Source organism: Triturus cristatus, chromosome 9 (genome assembly GCF_964204655.1).
Source record: "Triturus cristatus chromosome 9, aTriCri1.1, whole genome shotgun sequence".
NCBI lineage: Eukaryota > Metazoa > Chordata > Amphibia > Caudata > Salamandridae > Triturus > Triturus cristatus.
Window position 1 is genome coordinate 86,958,143 of NC_140592.1, and position 21,893 is coordinate 86,980,035.

At 47.6% G+C, this 21,893-nt stretch overlaps 1 protein-coding gene across 3 annotated transcripts in view; it reads left to right on the forward strand.

Moving 5' to 3' along the window:
• The window catches only part of SRGAP3 (SLIT-ROBO Rho GTPase activating protein 3), a 444,353-nt gene that overhangs the window by 301,244 nt on the left and 121,216 nt on the right, over window positions 1–21,893 (forward strand). For all 3 annotated transcript variants that reach the window (XM_085624484.1, XM_085624482.1, XM_085624483.1), the window contains exon 4: window positions 16,159–16,221. In XM_085624484.1, the coding sequence (XP_085480610.1) occupies window positions 16,159–16,221 (63 nt within the window). The remainder of the gene's footprint in view (window positions 1–16,158; window positions 16,222–21,893) is intronic.

Genomic DNA, 21,893 nt, shown 5'->3' on the forward strand with positions numbered 1-21,893 from the left:
AGAAGCAGATACTGCAGAAGGGCTGCTCATCTCTCAGCAGCACACGCACACACTATACGAGACCTGGTCACCTCACAGCAACAGAAGCAGATACTGCAGAAGGCCTGCTCATCTCTCAGCAGCACACGCACACACTAGGAGACCTGGTCACCTCACAGCAACAGAAGCAGATACTGCCGAAGGGCTGCTCATCTCTCAGCAGCACACGCACACACTACAGGAGACCTGGTTACCTCACAGCAACAGAAGCAGATACTGCAGAAGGGCTGCTCATCTCTCAGCAGCACACGCACACACTACAGGAGACCTGGTCACCTCACAGCAACAGAAGCAGATACTGCAGAAGGCCTGCTCATCTCTCAGCAGCACACGCACACACTACAGGAGACCTGGTCACCTCACAGCAACAGAAGCAGATACTGCAGAAGGCCTGCTCATCTCTCAGCAGCACAAGCACACACTACAGGAGACCTGGTCACCACACAGCAACAGAAGCAGATACTGCCGAAGAGCTGCTCATCTCTCAGCAGCACAAGCACACACTACCGGAGACCTGGTCACCTCACAGCAACAGAAGCAGATACTGCAGAAGGGCTGCTCATCTCTCAGCAGCACACGCGCACACTACAGGAGACCTGGTCACCTCACAGCAACATAAGCAGATACTGCCGAAGAGCTGCTCATCTCTCAGCAGCACAAGCACACACTACAGGAGACCTGGTCACCTCACAGCAACAGAAGCAGGTACTGCAGAAGGGCTGCTCATCTCTGAGCAGCACACGCGCACACTACAGGAGACCTGGTCACCTCACAGCAACAGAAGCAGATACTGCCGAAGAGCTGCTCATCTCTCAGCAGCATACGCGCACACTACAGCAGACCTGGTCACCTCACAGCAACAGAAGCCGATACTGCCGAAGAGCTGCTCATCTCTCAGCAGCACAAGCACACACTACAGGAGACCTGGTCACCTCACAGCAACAGAAGCAGGTACTGCTGAAGAGCTACCCTACTTACCACACAATAATACAAACACGCACTAGAGAGGACCTGCTCAGCACACGGCACCACAAACACATATACTGCTGAAGACCCGCTCACCTCACAATGACACTAGGACTCACACTGAATAAGGCCTGTTCCCGTCACAAAGCACAAGCAAAGACAGCAAAGACCCCTGTCTGCACCTTAAATCCAAGCACAAGTAATACATAATCACACAAGCTGCAGTACTACAGCAGACCTGTTGCCACACAATAGCAAAACCACACTCCCTGCAGCAATCTGCTCACCACACGTTAATTCAAGTACTCACTACAGAAGAACTACTCACCACACCCTTACACACTGCTGTGGACCTACACAATAACACAAGCAAACACAGCAGAAAACAACAGAATCACTCTATTACTTAAAATCTGCTTACCTCACAATACCAAACGAGCACATGCAACAGAAGACCCGCAATAATACAAGCACCTATAACACAGTAGGTCAGACACACTGTGGCATCATGCACAAACATACCACCACTTCGTGCCCACCAGCCATCACAACACCCGCTTTAACCGGAATCCTGCTACCGCAAGCAGCCCCCCTTCTATGATATTGACAGTGGGATGTGAGGTGCTGCCAGGGATTGTATTGGTTTACCAATAGCAGCGTTCTGGTCTCCTGCTATGCCTGGGGGTCTCTGTTTTATTGACAAAGGGATTCTGGCTTGCAGCCAGTGGGTGACGTCCTTGGTTTTATGCAGTGCTTAATTTTAGCCAGTGGTTTTGGGTGCTGGCACTGACATTTAACTGTCAACACAGGCACTTATGACAGTCTGCCACATGGTGGCGCTGTCTATCTAATTTAGAGATGAGGTCAACAACAGTTGTTTATTCATTCCATATACATTAAAAATGACTAATAGGTGCCGCCCAAGTCATTGATATAGCTTTGAGGGCCTGTAATAGTCTGAAGTGTTACACTTGAAGGAGTGTGATAGTTAGTAATTGTGTTTGTGGTGTCATTGGTAGCACTTGCAGGGACAATGTGTGGCCCAACCTGCAGTGGCCTCCTGATGAGCCCTGGCACGTATTTCTTTTATTGTGTTACAAATTAAACACTGGACTTTTATGACAGAGAAGTCCCTATCTGCTGCCAGTGTCTTGTGCCTGTTCTTTTAATGACAGTGGTCAGTGTCTGGGGCCCTCTGTTTTCATTGTAGGGAGTTCTGATCTGCTGCCTGTGTCTGGGGCCCTCAGTTTTATTGATAAGGGGCCCGACCTGCAGCCAGTGTGAATATGATGACAGCGAAGTTATGGCCTGTGTCCAAGGCTCAGCTTTAATGACCGGAAGTTCTGACCTGCTGTTGATGTCTGGAGCCCTCAATTTATTGACAGTGGGGTTCTGATGCACTCTCAGTAACTGGACCCTTCAGAGGGTAATTCTCGACTGGGGAACTCTGATGGGAGGTGGGTTAACTCATTGGAGATTGACAGACTCACTCATGCAGACATACACACCTCTGTGATGCCCCAAGCATTTTCCACCCTTTACAGAAATGCTTTTGAGCCACCTCTGGAATTCCCGGGCCCAGGGTTAAAGGGCATTTTACAATATGGGAGGCTCCCATCCACTAGCAACAAGGCCTTTTAGCCTTTTCTGATGATATATGCTAAAATCCGGTGTCCTCTTCAGGCCTTGTGGGGTGGCTTCACAAGGGAGATGCCTAGAGTGGCATTGACACCGCCACCAGCAAGTACTTTGCTACTAATGCTTGCCCTTGGATTGTATTGGCCAGTCTAAGAAATACACACACCCTCATTCCTCAAAGGGCCATCGCTGAATTTTCCCATGTCATTACCCACCATGCACCATGTTATGATATTTCTAGTAAAATGCTGAATCGCAGGAACGGCCCATCCGATAAAACTGAAAATTTTCACGCAGCGCAACACATCAAGTCACCTTCCTGCGCGAAAGGGCAAGAATGCACCGTATTTAACATTAACGGCACATTCCTGTCTTTTCCATGCGCTGGTGCACTCTTGGCTGCCTAGCGCCAACGCAGGTACCCTTACACCATGGTGCAAGGGTGTTTGCATTTTAAGTAGGATTGTTTTTATGCAGGAAGGGACACCTTCCTGCACAAAAACAATCCTCTGAGGCATTTTCCTCTTTAGAGGAAACAAACGAGGAGAAATAAAGATATTTCTCCTCGTTCTGCCTCACCTGGGGAGGCATAGTATTTTGATGCATTCCCAGGTCTACCAGTAATGGTCTGGGAATGTGCCAAAATTCAGGGATCAATGCGCGGGAACACCCACACTCCGCCCATGGATCGCCTCCCTGGGGCAGAGTATCGCAACGCAGCGATTTGTGCTGTGTCGCGTTACTCCAAATGTATCAAGCCATGCAGGGATACACAAGGTGGCCTTACATAGCTTGATAAATATTGCTTTAATGTGGCGCAAGGGCAACGCAACACATTGATAAATATACCTGATTTTTTTTCACTTACTGGTGCGATTGCTGCGCTACGCTGACTGTGGCGGGCGTAGTCTGCAGCCGAAGCACTTGCATCAGTTTCCGCGGCATAAACAATGCTGTGCTTTTTTCTGCCGCAGATTCACATTTGGAATAAGTTGTTGCCTATTTGGCAGCAGTCCGGACACAAAGGAGTGTGCTCACACAGCCATTGGCGCGTTCTGCCCACTGCACTCTCTGGATTGTAAGTGTTTATTTATACAGCGCAATACTTAATATATCCAAGTCCACATAAAGATGTCAGCCTCTGTGATAAAGTGCAGATTGTTTCACTCACTGTTCACCCTGTGGCCGCATTCCGGCTTCCTCTCTCGTTTCTCCCCACTATCAAATAAATGCAAACTTTATAGGCATGACAACTCATACAGTTGCTGCCAAAATTACTCCTTTGAATATGTTACAAACAACGTCACATGTTTCATTTATCTTATTAGACAGATTCGATTTCCGCTTCTAAATTAAAACAGATTCATAAATACACGTAGTTTCTTAAAACACTATACGTATACAAACACTAAATTATATTGCTGCTTTAACAAAGGTCCCCAATGTCAACAGCCATCTTGTTCTATTTGTACCTATATGCATGCACCTATGTTTCTGATGGATACTTCTAAGCATAGATTCCTCATCTTTAGAATATTCCGCAGGTGCCACTCTGGTTCCAAAAGATTTTCATTGCAGTTTTCTTGCGTGCCGCTAGGTGGTGCTGTACGGCTCTACTTTGTTTTTGTTCTGTACATAAAAGTGGTGGATCGGATTATTAATTGGGGTGGGTGACTATCCACCTCAAGGAATATTCATAACCTTTGACAGAGTGACCCCTCAGTCACTAAATCACCAACCCCTCGTAGCTGTGGCACAGACCAGATAGGCTTAACTTAGGGCAAAGTGTAAAGTATTTATGCAGTACAGAAACAGTAATAAAATAAAAATGCAAAATAATAAGAACTGCTTTCTGAATTAGAAAAAATAAGTAAAATGTAATCAACAAAATGGCAAAAATACAATAAGTGTAACCAGAGATATAGATTTTTAAAGTTTTAAGTAAGAATAGCACCAAGAAGCACAAAGTGCCAATGATAGTCGCGGTAGACTGGGATCTAGGCGCAACTTGAGGCTGATCAGATTTGGCTTGATGAAACATTTTACCTTCTGACTTAGGGCCTGAGGACCACCGTACCTGTGGTGGAGGTGCGGTAGCTGTCGTGGTCCGACCGCCTTATTACAAGTACGGCAGTCGGACCATTTTGGACCGCTGCAACCATCAGGGTACTGCATTCCCTGGCGGTGGAGCGACGGTCTGGGGCAGCAGTATGCTTGGCGGTGTCACTGGAGCACCGGCAAGCATATTCTGAGTTTCCCCACACCAGCCTTTTCATGGCAGTGAGCCCCGCCATGAAAAGCCCGTCGGGGGGTAAACAAAGGGTGCCCTATAGGGCCCCCTGTTGCCCCTGTACACCGTGATGCATGCAGGGTGGCACATGGTGTGCCTCCTGTGTGCATGAACACCCATTTCCCATATGGCATGGACTAAATAGTCCATGCCATGCAGGAACTTACTTTGGCGTTTCCATTGCAGTGCCTTTTTCAAAAGCACCGCTGTGGGAACGCTAAAAGACCGCCTGCCAGACCAGGAGAAAACTCCTACTCTGGCAGGCGGCTGGTGGTCGACTTTGGCGGTGAGGGGCTGTGGTGTGGCGCCCGCACCACCAATGTGGTAATCAGCCCCTTAGTCCTTTAAACCCTAATTCACTACAGGAGTACAATTCTAAAGCCCCCCCAGGACTTTGGGGGAGGCACTTGGACACTCACAGGTTATCATGCAGAGGCCAACATCGGGGTTTAGTCCAGGTTCAGTTGCCATTGATCAGCTGGGCAGCTGTAGGAAAGGCCTCTTGTAGCTTGTTGTATCTCTGTAGCTTGAGCAAGAAGTCTGTCTTATGACCCCGAGAGCCCACTTCTTTGTCCTGGGTACAAGAGGTAGCAGGCCTAGTCCTTCAGAGCTCCTCTCAAGTCACAGACAGCAGGTCAAGTCCTCTTCTGTTCTTCTTCCAGTCCAGCAGTGTTCTGTATTGAGTGCATGGAGATGCCACATTTATGCTGGCATAAGTAGGAGTGACTCCTGGGCATGCCATAACTAATGGTGTCCCAGGGTCAACCCTACCCACTTTGAATATTTTGTTTTCAAGATGGTGAAAGTCATCTGCCCCACTAAACTTGGGCTCTGAGGGTTGAGTGTGTGTGTATGTGTGGGGTGGGGGTGTACTATGATAATCTTTATCTCCTCCCATACCTAACATTAAAATCCAGTTTGAAGCAGCCACTGTACCAGCAATAAACTAAGAGACAGAAGTCTGGTAGAACATAAGCAGGGTTTCCAGCAAGCAAGCAGTGGGTACACAAGAGTTACCTTGACATCCTGTTTGCTTCCTTTTAAGTGCACCTCTAGTGCTATATGTAAATCCCAGCAGACTGGTCAAGCAGAATTCAACACTCCAGCTGGATTTGACACTATAGTGTCAAAGAGGATGCCCACAGCCCCTTCCCCCGCATATTCTGAGAAGTTCAGAGTCACCTTTACCTATTGAGGTCAACGTATTATTTGCTCCTTGGAGGCATTTCTCTCCTATTCAAAAACTAATTGCTGGCTGGGAGAAGTTGAAAAGCAAATACAAATAAGTCTCCAGGATACTCAAGCAGAGAAAAGATAACTTTCTAAATGTTACTTTCCCTTAATATTTCTTAAAAATCAGACATCACCTTTGAATTACATTTTTAATAACTATTAAAATAATTGTTTAATTAGTTTTCTAGCTAGTCCCAATCCAGAGATACATTGTTAGGATTTTAATCTGCACTCTGGTTTTCTATATAGGACAGCTAGGCCTGCCACAGTGAACATAGCTTTGGTGTGCTCATCACCGTAAAGCCATGTTAGCATTATAATTCCACGTGTCCAACTTTTAAATACCATGCACCCTGCCTTGTAGGCTATGTGGCATTCATACTCATAGTGGTGATTTTGTAATATTTAAAAGGGTAGTTTTGACCTCTGTCACAGTAGTTTTGCAACCTTGGCTAGCCTCATCAGGACCCTTGCTTCCTGTCAATGAAGCCCTCATTGACACCTTAAGGGTCACTTGGTCTAAACCCTGTTTTTGCCTGCTGATGTAAAGGCTGGTGGCCAGATGCCACAGAACAGCTCCTGGTGACCCTAATTTCCTCACACCGCACCCTATTCCACTTAGACTGGTGGCCCATACTTCCACAAGAATGGTGACCCCAATTCATTCCCTAACAGGATGAAGGCGGTCAGAAAACAAGTGTTTTTATAAGCTAGCCTTGATTGAAGTCGGTCAGTGCTGCTTGTATATTGGGCTGAGTATAGGCACACCCTCAGCGACACAGCCTGGTGCTGGAAGAACTTAGAGCTTCCTTGGTTCAGACTATCCAAGACCGCCACGATGCAGCCAAATATGTGATTCGGGGGGCCTTGACACAACTAATTGTCTAGGGTGAGCGGTTGGCAAGAGTAGGGTGCTCCGTTGCCATGCGTGGATGTGTTCAACAGTTTTCTGAGGAGACGTACATGCCTCCTTTATGGATATGCCTTTCGATGGCTCAAACCTTCTCAACGAAAAAGTGGATTCTGCCACCAAACGCTATAAGGAGAGTAGGACAGTGGCCCACTCCCTGGATCTTTTGGCCCCTGCCAAACAGTTTCCTCACCAACGTAGGAAATTCAGAGACTACTCCAGGTGGTTGACATACAGCCAACACCAGATTTCCCAGCCCACACTGCAGTCACCCTAGTCATGTCATAACCAGGGACGAGGATCTAGCATGTAAAGCTCAGGTCACCACCAGCGTCAACCCTCCTAGCCCCCTTCCCCCGCAGCAACAGCCGCCAAACTGCTTTAGCTTGCCGTTAGTGGTGCACAACCACCCTGTGGGAGGCGGACACAGAGCTTCCATCAAGGGTGGCGACCCATCACATCCAACAGATGGGCCCTCTAAATTGTGCAGCCTGGCTAGGCACTGCCCTTTCCCTCTGCCCGATGCACCTTCCTCCCACATCAGAAGGGCTCAGAGAGGAGCACCTGTCCCTTCTAATGTAAGAAGTGCAAGCTTGACTCTCCAGAAGAGTCACTGAGGGGGTTCCAGACTCGGAAATAAGGAGGGGTAGCTACTCTATTCTTTACTTTCCTACACAAGTTGCCCCTCTCCATGATTTGCATCCCTGTCAAAGGCATTACCTCTATCAAATAGAGGGTCCCTGCCTCCCTCTCTTTTCAACACAGTGCCACTTTTCTCCATTAATTGCACCGCTGTCAGACCATTGCCTCTCACACATGCAGGGTCTCTCTCTCTCACACACACTCCTCCTCTCCTCCATTAACTGCCCATCAGAGATACCTCTCACACATGCAGGGTCTCTCTCTCTCACACATACACCCCTCCTCTCTCCCCCATGAACTGCCCACCACCAGAGCTACCTCTCATACATACAGGCTCTTTCTCTCTCTCACACACACTCTCTCCTCCTCTCTCCTCCGTGAACTGCCCCCCATCAGAGAGCTACCTTTCACACATGCAGACTTTCGCCCTTTTCCACAGTGTGCCTCCTCTCCTCCATGAACTGCAACCTTGCCAGAGAATTACCTCTCGCACATTCAGGCGATTCCTCTTTTCCCCATTGGGTTCTCCTCTCCTCCATGAATCGCACTATCCCCCATCAGAGCAGTCCCTCCCACCCATGCGGGTTCTCTCTCTTTCCCGCACAGCCCTCCCTCCCCCCGTCCATGACATGTACCTCTCTCCGTTCATTCTTTCCTCAGCTCGAAAACCTGCCCTGATGGGCCGAGGCCCCATCTGCAGAAAGGGACTCATTACTTTCCGCCCCATCGAGTCTCATCAAATGCTGAGCCGCCATCAGCCGGTCCAGCCAAGCGCGCGGCAGCTTTATGTAACATTCATAGATGTGAGCTGACGCTGCGCGCGCCTGCCCGTCCGTCTCTGCGTGTCTGTTTGTGTTCCCATCTCTGCGCGTGCACCGTTGTGTGCGCTTAGCGCATATTGTTACCAAAGACACAGTGGAGTAACGAAAGTTTAAGGCCCCCCCCTCGCAGTGAACACGGAGGGGCTCCGCTCCGGATTTTATCCAGAACACTCACACCTGGGTACTGTGCTGAGGGGGGCCCCTGCAGCTGCCGCCCCCCGGACCGCGGGGGATGGCGTTGGGCTTGTGTACGCCCCTGCAGAGACATACACCTCTGGCTCAGCACTAAAGCAGTTTTCATGTAATCCAATAGATTAGTCCAATGCGTCAACAGTGAAAGTCAAGACTCCAACTACCCAGGGCTTTAAGTGGGCCGGATCTTACTGGGGCTCAGCATCAGCAGTTCTATAAAGCAGGTGCTGAGACGGGTCCCTATCGGGCTCTCAATTTTTGCCCTCACCCTCAGGATAAAAAAAAAACAAATCTTATTTCTCTCCAAAGAGACTCGTGTTTTTTCACAGTCTCCTCATTTCAGAACTGATGCATCTTCAATATGTTATACAACGAAGCCATAGTTGTTGCTTATTTATATTATGCAACTACCAAGCATTGAAAAAGCCAATAGTACTGGCTTGTTGTAGGTGTAATTTTGCTTGTTGTATTGTGTGTCTGGCTGCAATGACAGAAGCAGCAAAATACCAGTTGGGCGGGACACTAAGCTAAGCACATAATTTCAGTTTATGTGTTTTTAAGCCACGCCCTTAATTACATCGGCCACGCCCCTTTGAGAGACCCCTCCAGTTGTTTCATCCCACTTAAAGCCCTGCACCTGCTAGAGTGCATTAGTTTATTAACTAAAAATCCCCAAAATCAGCCATGCGTCTTTGTTGAAGTGTGGCTTCGTTTAAGTTTTTTTTTTTAGTTCTGGAACCTAGGAGAAGGCTGTAATGTGACTTTGTTTTTGGGCCTGAGTTATGTAATATTGTCCAAAAGACATTGCTAAAATGGCTTCTGTGTCAATGGCGGGAGCTGCTTTGGAGGGGAAAAAACTGTGTGGTGGCAGAACCGTATTCCTGAAGGTAGTCCCCTCCAAAGCTAGACCCCTTCAACTGAGCTAGGGTGGTGTGACTGTATCCTTGAAGACAGACCTTGCCAAAGCTGGATTCCACCACAGAGGTGTGGCGATTGGACCTTATCCCAGAGGATAGACCCCCCTCCATCCAAAGCTGTAGACCATCAGTGGAGATTTGATGGTGGGACCTTGAACACCCCCCCAAAGTCGGAGTCCATCACCAGACATGTGGTGGCAGGAGCTTATCCATTAAGATAGACCACACCACCAAAGTTGGACTCCTTCATTGCACAGGTGCTGGCAGGACTTTTCCTAGAAGACAGAGCCCCCCCCCAGCCCCACCCGGCAAAAGGAAGACTCCATCTTCAGAGGTTTGGTGGGAGGACCTTTCCTCTCAAGACAGACTTCATCCAAAGCCAGAGGTCATCATCCGAGATGTGGGGCAGGACCCTATCAATGAAGACAGATCCCCCCAACCAAATTTGGAGTCCATTGAAGATAAAATAAATAATGCCCCACACGCACTGAGAATTACTCCCAGTGCGGAGAGGACATTTCCAGACTTTATCTTCATTATGTTTAAAGAGGACATGTTGTGTATAAGACGGAAAAAACACCATATCCTTCATCGTCAGATTCCCCATAAAGGAGCTCCCAACGGTAGAGCCGACAGTGGCTCCACCATCAGAACCTCTTCCTTCCCGACATTCCAAGGGGCCAATCACTAGTTGAACAGCAATGGCAGTGTAGTAACGCCACATCTCAAATAACCAATACTGTGCCGTTTCAACCCGCCATTTGGAGCGCCATTGCGAGTTAATGACCCAGTAATGAAGAATAACAGGGGGGATATAAAATGACCACATGTCGTTTTACTGGTAATCACAAGTGTCGTATAACCTAGAAACGTGGTTGAAATGGGATTACCACTTCACTTGTGATCGAGTCCTAATTGAGTCGGTGAGCTGCAGGAGGGCCAACCTTTGTTGGATCTTTATCTTCTTCAGTGATGCGTCAGTGGATCACACTTCCTTTGCAGGTCCTTCCTGATTGGTGTAGCACCAACCAAAAAAGGTGCACCTTGGTGCTCCTTAGTGAGTCTGTGATTGGGGCTCTTAGGGACTGAGGAGACCAGGACCAGCTAATCAGTTGCCAGGGCTAACCAGCTTAAGCCCAGTGGGATAGCCCTCAGAGCACCCTGAAGTAGCATCCCGGAAATGTTCACAGCTCATGGAGGGTCAATCATGTGCAACAGCAAAATTGGAGGGGGAGGGTCTTGGCAACAAGTAATGTTCTAGTGAGGAGGCGCACATGTACTAAGAGAAGTAAGTATTTGGGGATTGGAAGTGCAGGTGGGACTGACCTGGAGTTGGCACCCAGGTCCATTTCAGTACACCACCATGTTTCGACCTGGGCTTTTCTAGTTGTCACCAGATGAGTTACTCCATTTTGTTCAATCGAAACCAGGGCTAAATTTGTAAAATAATATATGTTGGGGCTCAAAGTGATTCTTAGGAGCCCGTTACGGTTGGCGTGGTACGCCACTCAAGTGCGATTTCCACTGGTCAGCGCACTACCCATGTTTTCGGGTAAAGCAGTGACACCTTAAACCTTGGCGCAGAAACTCGAGGTGTCACAAGAAGAGTGAAGCTTGAACGCTTTCACTAGTAGTCACCCTTTTCAGGCCCAAATCCACGCCCAGGGCATCTGTCCTTACAGGATTTGGATGCCACCTCGAGTTTCTGCGCCGAAGTTTAAGGTGTCACTGGTTTACCCGAAAACACGGGTAGTGCACTGACCAGTGGAAATCACGCTTGAGTGGCGAACCACTCCAACCACTGGCTGTATATACTTTCCCCTTACTGAGTTTGGTATTTGTGGGAAACTTCACCCTATATCTTTCTTTTTAATGTTGGTCCTGAAGAAAGCCATCACACCTCTTCGGAGGGTATAAGGCTGAAACATGTCAACCCCCTCGGTTCTATTACAGATTGAATAACCTCCTGTCATAGTTTCACCTTTTAATCCTGACCTCTGGATGCCCCAATAAAGACTTTTTGGCATACCACAGAGCCAGTTTTAGCTCACACTCACTCTTTTTTCTCTTCCTCTCACACATCATCCTCATCTACAGGTTTTAGGATACCTCTACTTTCTCACAAACAAAACATCCCTGAGCTCCTCCCTCTCAGAGAGATGGTTGTTGCCCGCATTGAGACTAGGTTCGCAATGCGAGGAGGTTACCCGATGATGAAGCATGCCGCCCTCGGGTGGGTGAGGGAAACCGCCCTGTAAAAGGGACACTCCAGCACTCTTCTCTTTTATACTGAGACCCAGGGGCCATTTTTGCGCTTTCTAGTTGTGATAGAGGGGAATCGTCCCCTGTTGGTCTTAAAACCTCCTCAGCCCCCCCCCCCCCTCCCCTCTTTTTGTGTGCATCATCTATGCATTCATATTTGAATCTTATTCTGTGTTGCTCCTGGATCACTCGTATCCCATCTCTGGAGACCAAATAGTGGAGACTGACCCCATCTGGGAACTTGGAATAGGTCCCCGAACTGCTAATTGATGAAGTGTCTTTGCTGTGAATAAATTAACCTCGGTTGTTCTTGGATTAGACGTTTGTCTTGGCACCTTAGTGGCTATCCATGCAGATGGAATCAGATTTAGACTTAATTATTGGTTAGCCTGAGGGGTTATCTGCTTGTTACTAGAATATGAAAGTTCCTGTACCAGTGGATCTTGCAGGACTTTAGGAAGAGGGATAGGCATTTAGTTACCTTCCCTCTACCACCTCCACCAGTGTTGCACCCAGGAAAGATGAGGGTTCCCAGGGAAACCTTACTTCCTCGTTTCATGAAAAACGAGTGCAGTTTCCTAGCTGGCTCAGTTGACCACAGTTGCTTTTGTACACGATTTTCATGATGCATGAAGCTATGGGGTAGTGCCTATATGTTTAGCTGCAGGTCTCAGCCTCTCCTCTGCTGGTGCCATGGTACATTCTTGCTATGCTGTCCCACAGATGTAGTATGGTTTGCAAGCCTTTTTTCTAGATTGTAGCTCGAAGCTGCTGAAAATGCAGAAACCAAACACTCAGGAATAGCTGTGGTCATTTACCTGCAATGTAGGCGGCAATCCAAGACACTGTGGGCTCGATGCACAAATGGCCTCCGCACCGAGGGTGGAGGCCCCGCAGTAGTGGCGGGGTCCCCGCATTTGTGGTGGAGACCCCGCAGTCGTGTTGGCGGCCCAGCAGTCGTCGTGGCGGCCCAGCTGTCACGGTGACAGCCCGCACTAGTGGCAGGACCTCCGTACCGCGATTACCCACTGCGGAGGTCCCACCACAAGTGCAGAGCCCCCGCCACGACTGCGGTGCCTCCGCCACGAGAGCAGACGCCCTTCATGTATCGGGCCCACTGCGTATTTGTGCGGTCCAGCTCACACAGGTCACAATTTGCATTGGGGCTTCTGTGAAATGACATACTTTTTATAGGGTAGTCAGGGCCGGACTGGGAACCAAAACTGGCCCTGCCAAAGTGCTCGGCTGTCCGATTTTGCAGCAACGGCCCTGTAACAAAAACGGCCCCCAGGGGCCCAAAACCGGCCCCCACCCGTGCGGCGCACCAGGGGATTGCCCGGTGCCCGCTACGGCCAGTCCGGCCCTGAGGGTAGTCCACTCATATCATGGCACAGCATAAGGTTGATGTGTAGTTTCGGTTTCTACCACAGTTCTGAGAGCCTTCCTCGTAATCGCCCTAATTGGGGCTGCTTTTCTTTAAAGGATCCATTTTTAGATTTCAGTAAGTGCCACCATGTATTCATAAGCAGTCTCTGGGAATATGAAATGCCTTGCATTCAATAAATTTCTTTTCCATGTGTATTGCGTGTACTTGTACTACACATGATGTGCATGGACAGGACTTCACGGTGCCAGCAGCCAGGTTCAAAGACATAACACTGCTCGTCTGAGAGCTTACTTTGCAAACAACAGTATTGACTGTTTTCCTTAAAGTCCGCGATTGGATTGAGAGAGGCAAATCAATCCAGATATTGGCGTGGATGTCTGCAGAATATATCTAGTTGAACTAGACATCAAAGTATGTATCCTCTTTTGCTCTGCCTCGAGTTGAGTGGACGAATGCATCCACTTCAGGAATCTGTGTTTGACCTCATGGTTACAGGTAAGAGACCCCCTGAGGTTGAACGTTGTTCTCAGAATCTCGCAGCCGGCACTGTTAAATGTTGGGGTTGCCCAATACCATGACGGTCTAATCCTGATTCCACTAGAGGTGGCCATAACTCGCATAGTTCAGTGTAGCGTAATCATGCGTAATTACCTGAGAATTACGCAAGATTATGCATAATTATGCAAGAAGAGTAATTCTGCGTTTAGCTCTATTTCTTTGTGCAAAAATGTCTCCTTGCCTCCAAAATGGGCGTGAAAATGTATTTTGTGCTAAAAAATTGCTCTAAATGCAACAGAACATGAATAGCAAGTGCGAGCAGGTGCTTGCTAAATGTGCTCTTGGGGTAGGATTTACGCCCAACTTACTCCCGCGATTTAGCGCTATTTTCTTTGTGCAAAATGCACCATTGAGTCCAAAACGGACGATGATGCATTTTATGTTAAGAAATAGCACTAAATGCAGTAGTACACGAATAGGGAGTGTGAGCTCACACTTGCTAAATGTGCTCTTGTGGTAGGATTCCCTCACCCCCAAAATTACTTATAATTACGCGAGCAGGAGTAAACACTTAATTATCGGTAATTCCATGTCTAAGATTAAAGCGGAATTACCAAAATCACTCCAGTGTAATTGAAATTCCACCTGGGCCTAGATTCCAACTCATGCCTCTTTAATCCTTCTCCCTACAATCCCTGCCCCTTTATCTCACTTTTGCAGGTTCTTTTTCATAATTTGTCACTGTTTTCCTTTATTTGTATTGCTCCTTTTCGCCTTTTCTGCCTTTCTCTCTCTCTCGCTCTGGGTGAAAGTCTGCTGATAAAAAACAAGTACCGGTGCCCAAAAATGAGTGCCGGTGGGCCGTACCAGCAGCCACTGGCTCAAATTAAGCACTGGACGTTTTGTAGAGCTATAAAATACTCCAAAACAGTGCTTTGGCGCTCGGCTTTCTGAGACGGGGAAGGATAAAAGGGAAAAAAGCTGTTGGGGGAAGAGGTAAGATTTAAGAGATTCATGAAGATCAAAAATGATATCCTGTTTGCGAAGAGAGAGTGGGAGAAGATTTCAATATTTTAGAGGACAAGAGCGGAGGAAAAGGGAGAAGACGTTCCGGCTGGGATTGAAAACAGCGACTTACTAATTATAGATAGATCCCTGCAGATGGTACTATACTGACATTTATATCCCCATCTACGTACACATAAAAGGCAAGTGAATTAAGTAGAATGATTCATAGAATGTTGTTTATTAAGAATGTTCTGTATTTAGAATGTTCTTTATTAAGAAAAATGAAGGATTTCTTTGGTTCACTTTGTTTTCTTTAATTTAAAAAGCACCACAATTTAGGAATAGCCTCACAACGGAAGTAAAATGAAATTTACCCATCTGTTTATATTTATTGGTAAAGGCAAAAACATGTTTTTCAGATTGTTTCCTTCACTTCACTGTGCTTGTTTTCTAAACATCACTTTCCATTCCTGCTGCTTTCGAACACAGACACTGTAAACAGATCAAATCATTGCTGGATACAGAGCAGCTAGTCAGAGAGAGTGAGGTCCATAGACCCGCTTGAAGCATTTAAAAAACAGAGAGAGTGTTTCCCAATTGTCAATGGGCTCTCGGTAGCCCAGGGGGCTCCCCTCGGAGGAGGGGGGGTGCTTGTGCTCCTGGCCCCATTGGAACTGGACCTGTTCCTACCAGCGGCGGCTCCTCCTCAATGGCGGAGGAATGTCGCCCTACTACCTGGCGCTGAGCCAGCAAATGAAAAATAAAACGATGTTCTAGTAGCTTTTTATTTTTCGTTTGCCGGCTCTGAACCGGCTGTGCATGGAGGGGTGGGGCATGGGAGGTGGGAGGAGGAGTGCTTGTGCACTCCCTCTTGCGCATATGTGTTTGGCCGGCCGTCTGATGCCGACCAAAACGCACATGCTCATTTAGGTTTCTCCAGCCCGGCTGCTGAATGCAGCTGGGCCGGAGAAACCCCACAGACTCCATGACTTGAGCGGAGGGCCTTTTCAGCCCGCTCAGGTCAATCCCCGCACTGCTCTGCAGCACGGGGATTGGATGGGAGTGTGTCCCAGGGGCTGCTGGGACCAGGAAGAGGACAGCAGGAGCGACGTGACTCGGGAGGCGGACGGCGGCTTCAGGTAAGTTAATTTTTCATTATTACTAGCACGCCCCGCTTGCACGCACTCCCCCTTCCCACCACCCTTTGTTAGTGGCCGCCGCCACTGGTTCCTACTACAGGGCATCCAGCCTTATCCTGTTCATGTGCCACACACTCAAACTTGTTTGTGTCCCAGTAGTCTGTGCAATACAAAGCTATGATGCAGCCAGCTCACGTTTCTTCTTATCATTTGCAGAGCAAAGAAATTGGGCTCCAGATGCACGAAGAGCTGCAGAAGGTCACCAATGAGCTGTACACGGTGAGTGCTGGACAGCTGTGCACGTGAGAAGGCATCATTTCTGCAAAAGGGGCTCAAGTTCCAGATGCCCAGGGTGCCACCTAGTGGTGAAGCGAATTTACTACAGAAAGGGGGACGAAATTCTATTTCTGAATATCCTTGCACCACTCCTGACGTCCAGTAATGCTTTCATTGGCCTGTTAGCATGTTGAGTTGAATATTTAATTATATATGTGGAGTTAACATTCTCTAGCGACACTGGATAGGAGGGAGCTATTTGAGACAGGAGGGCTGCAGCCCATTGCTGTTTGAGGTACGGAGGAGGCGGAGGGAGGCGCTATCTTGGCCTTCCTGGTGACTCGATGAGGGATATGTGGCTGTTGATCTGCAGCCGCTTCTTAGATCATCCCAAAGGGTTTTACTTATATTTCATGGGTACGCTAAACCTATTCCTGGCATGCAGGTCCGGTTTTAGGCGCTGACCTGGAGGGGGGGCAATGACCTCAGTGGGGGACGCGGTGCTAAGCAATAACTTAGGATTGAAAGGCACCTGCTGCAGAGTTCCATTTGCATCCACTTTTCAGGCAGCAATAAAAATGTCAAGATAACTCTTGTGATTCATGTTCCTGCTAGAGAGAGAGAAATGGAGTTTGTCTAGTTGCAGTTTTGATGCGCCTTACAGTAGCGCAGAGGGTGAATATGCCTGCCGCAAAGATCAGATCCGGACAGCCGAGTGGATTAGGGAAGCCAGCCTTTACCAGCTCTTTAAAACAAATGAAATGTATGTGAGAGAGGGGCTATGAAGAGATGAAGGTCACTTTTGCCGGGTTGTAGTGAGGGAATCTGAGGGGGTTGTGGGCACCAAAAGCCTTGTTGTTCTTTGCACTGAAAGCCGGCCCTGCTGACATCCACTGTAGGGTGACCAACCGTCTGTAATTTTCACGGACAGTCCCAAATTAGCCCTTAAGTCCGTTGTCCGGGATGGATGCAAGGCCGGACTGGCCGTTGCGGGCACCGGGCAATCCCATAACTGCAGAAGCGGCCCTGTAACAAAACGTTTGAAAACCGGCCTGGGCAAAGAGCTGGGCGGCACCCCCAAGCCCGGGGGGGGGATGGGGGGGGGGGGGTGGTAGGGCTTTGCCAGGGCTGGTTTTGGTTCCCAGTCCGGCCCTGGATGGATGTCTTCACGGACAGCATTTGTCCGTAATTTCAGCCTCTCAGCTAAAGTACAAAAGTTTATTTACACAATTTAGATTCCCCAGCTGACCTGCAAGGGAGTCTGCTGTGCTGCATTCTGGAGGGAAGGACAGACGGCTAAAAAGAAGTAAGCCCAGGGTGTCTGCTTCCCCAAAGAAATGCAAATGTGTGAAAGGCTGCTTGGGAGGCGTTAATTGCTGCAATCCCGGGAGCTTCCTGATGAGCGATATTTTGTGTTTGGGAGGTACAGTTAGTAGACAGAGTTCATCAACTCAAAAATCTATTGAAAGACAAAGAGACTAGGACAGAGCACGCTGTGAGAGAGGAGTTCAAGCGACAGAGAGAAGCATAAAGCAAACTAGAGAAATAACAAGCATTAAAAATGCAATAGGTCTCGCATTTACAAGAGTTTGAGCTATTAACATTGCAAATGGCAATGCCTTTTATTTTTGTTTTTAAAAGATAAATAAAATGCATTGTCATTTACAATGCCAATAGCTTAAACTTGCGTAAATGCGAGACCTATTGCATTGCAAATGCTTGTTAATCACTGCACTCACAGGCCGACCTCTGGTCTCCGGAGCCGCCCTCATCATTGTACACAGGCTGACCTCACCCAGCAGCGGCCTTTCTCATCGGCGCAGAAGGCGACCCATTGAATATAGGATTTTGCTCTCTCCTGTACACAGGCTCTTCTTTTTCTACAGGCTGTTCCATGTATAAATCAGTGTTTCTCATGTACACAGGGCAACCCCGGTGTACCGGTTGTTCCATGTACATCCGAGGCTGCCCCTACCTCATCCTGACAGCTGCCTTCTGCTCCTGCCCTTGGTCTCGTGCCCCGTTCTCCGACTGTGCCAAGGATCCTGGAGTTTACCAATAGCTCCAGATCCCAGGAAGGACGCCCTCATCCACAACAAGCCGCCAAAAAACCCAATACTAGGATATTGTACGGAGTATTTATAAATCGCGTTTTTAATTTTCTCAGCATCTTGGCGCTGACGGCTGTCTCTTGGTTACTCGCTAGAGTGCACCCCACTAACAGTGGGTTTCTTTGCTGGGGGAGACCAACCGGGAAGGGGGTCTTCCCAAACACCAGTGTGTTTGCGGGACGGGCGGGGGTGGACAGTGGGAATCAGTTTGGGCTCGTGGGGGTATCTCTTGTGCGTAGGATGTCTCTTCTGCACGGCCTGCCCATGAACACAGACTGCCCCTTCTACGCAAACTGTCCCTTAGAGACTGAGTGCCCAAGGTATGCAGACTGACCCTTGCACACAGTGTGGCACTTGAAAAGAGGTCACCCTTTTGCAGAGACAGTCTCGTGCGCACAGGCTGCCCTTGGCACACAGGCCGGCCGCGGCTTTATCCTCGGCGCTCACCGTGCTGCCCATCCTGCGCCTCGGCCCCCATAGCTTCCTGCCGGACAGGGGACCCGAGCTCGGGACCTGCAGCAAAGATACCCGCCGAGACCCGCAGAGGGGAGATCCGCTGAGCCGCAGTGCCCGGAGCAACCCGGAGAACAGCCCATGCCTCGGCCGCTCTCAGTGCCGCCTACTGAGTGCCTGCAACAAAGGCGTAGTTGGTGCTTATTTATCATATGCAACTAAAAAACATTGACAAAGCTAGAAGTCCTGGCTTGTTGTAGGTGTCATGTTACTTGTCATATTATATATCTGGATGCAATGATGGAAGCAGCAAATACCAGTAGGGATGCACACTCTGCTAAGCACAGACTTTAACTTGTGTTTTTAAGCCACGCCTTTCATTACATAGGCCACGCTCCTATGAGAGACCCTCCAGTGTTTTCATCTCACTTAGCCCTGCAGGCTGCATGTCCTAATATTATGCCAAAATACCATATATATATATAATATATATATATATATATATATATATATATATATATATATATATATATATATATAATCTACCGGCGGTCGCCAGTAGATAGTTATAGTTACAACCTAGTTTCCATAGGAAATCTCAAAATTCTATTTTGAATAACTTTGGCACCGGTTGACGAATCCTCGCGAAATTTTCAAAACTAATGGGGCGCTCCATTCAGCTCCTACCCTGAAAGTCTCGGGGTGATTCGTCAAGCGGGGGCCGAGAAAAAGGGTGGGTCCCAAAACGCGTTTTCCCCATGCATTTTTCCATAGGACCTTTAGTCGCAGCTACAGCCCGAACGGCTGAACAGAATGACGTGAAATTTGGCAGAGAGGTAGCCATAAGGTCAAGGAAGTGCCTTTAGCAGGTCTGGTGTAAATCTGTATTTCCTGAGAAAATAGCATTTAAAAGCATATCAATATCTATGCGCGCGCACCTTGCGCGCACTGTGCGCGCACCCTGCCGTGCGCAAGCGCAATTCTGATTGGTTGTTAGATGTCGGTAAACATTCGAATCGGTCGAAACCAGGAAGTGTCGGCCGCTATTTTGTCTCTCGCAGTCTGAGGGGGTGAAAAAAAAAGGTGCAGAACGTGAAAAGGGGGCAGAGTGGACAGTTCCTGACCCCCTAGCCTTGGTCAGGGGGTCACAGAAGGACCCCCAAGGGCGAACAAAAAACATATTTTTTTGTTTATTTTTAAATCGCGAGGTGCGCGCACGTTGCGCGCACGGCGAACCGTGGGCGCTCGGTGAGCGAAGCGCAGCGTGCGCGCACGGTGAAAAACCTGAAAAATAAATAAATAAATACATAACTTAGCATTTAAAAAACCGTACAAATTCACTGAAAAAACCATAGGTTTCACACACGTTATAGTTACGAATTAGCATTTAAAAAACCTTGCAAATTCCCTTAAAAAACCATAGGTTTCACACATGTTCTAGTTAGCTGGACATTTCACTCGTAAAAAACCAATGAAATTCCCCCGTTATAGTTAGTGCAGGCAACTATAACTCACGCGACCGCAATCCTCTGCTGATGACGTCAGATATTACGTCACTGATGACATATGTGTCTTTATGAAAAATAAATATTTGTAATATATGTATAGCTAAAGATTAATGGAAGAAGACATGGGTAAATAAGTGTCTAAATACAGTGATGTAATATCTGACGTCATCAGCAGAGGATTGCGGTCGCGTGAGTTATAGTTGCCTGCACTAACTATAACGGGGGAATTTCATTGGTTTTTTACGAGTGAAATGTCCAGCTAACTATAACATGTGTGAAACCTATGGTTTTTTGAGGGAATATATTTTTAACTTAAACAATACCGTACTCTTGCAAAAAGCAATCCACACGTGAAACCATTCCACGGCTCCATTTTCCACTCGATTACATCTTCGACGGTTTTAAGCTGTGAGCTATTACCGAACCACTGCATTTACAATTAGTTCTGGAGCTGTGAAAACTAAGAATGGATGGATTCCTAGTTTAGTGGTATGGCCTTGAGCGGTACACGTCAGTGGATGTAGTCCAATTCACACATAACATGTAAATAAGTGATTCACCTAGCAGAACGTTGCAAACTTTCTCGGACATTAGCTGAACATACAGGGCTCACTGAAAGGCCACCGCCGGAAACAGTTATGCATGCAGGGTTACAATGAAAGGCTGAGACAGACGCAACATTTTTGCAAATTAAGGAAACGTTCTGTCAAAAAACACATTGATGTTGATTGACCTTTAGAGTCGATAGCTAACAACGCCGAAGGAAAGAAGGAATTCAGTTAAATCGCTTGAGGTGGGAAGCTGACAAAAAACACACAGAGACGAGAACCCAGAAAATGTTGGAATGGCCAATGAAGCAGCTTGGCTAGGAGAAGCGCGACGGAGACACACAGACACACAGACACACAACAGATTTGACCTCAAATGTCAATAAGGAAGTGTAAATATTTCCGTATATCTTTGCTATTTTAAGCAGATACACAAAGCGCTTCATTTACGTTTTATTCCATGTTGTTGTGCAATTAAAATGGCACAAACTGTGGCTAACGAGCGTGGCATTATAAAAGAAATGGCTTTCAGTCTTTCGTAGTCTCAACGCCAGCATCCGATGCAAAAAGAGACGACACCTATTTTGTCATCCTTTTATCGATGGTGAATAGCATGATGCTTAAGAGCAGGATTAAAGCAACCACATGGCTACACACAATCTCATTCTGGAATTGTGAACGACAGGCGCTCAGACACAGAATAACAAGTGTTCACCTTGACGTTGCTTCAATTACGACGGTGTAGTTTATAAAATGACCCTCATTTTGTTATAATTTTTCAATGCGAAATTCTGCGATATAAACGCCACATGGAATTTCTGCGGGGTCACCCGGACTAAAAAAACAACAAACACCATTGCAGAGCCCCGTAAGGTCCGTAACAGCATGAAAGGACAGAACGGGAACAGCTCTTTTTTGTTACGCTTGTATTTTTTTTGTGCGAAATATGTAATTGGCTTAATTTTGGAAGCGATGACACTGCACTAAAATATTTTCCCGTAAGTAAATAAAAAAAAAAAGGAGAAATCACACCCACTGCACATTTATGTCTATAT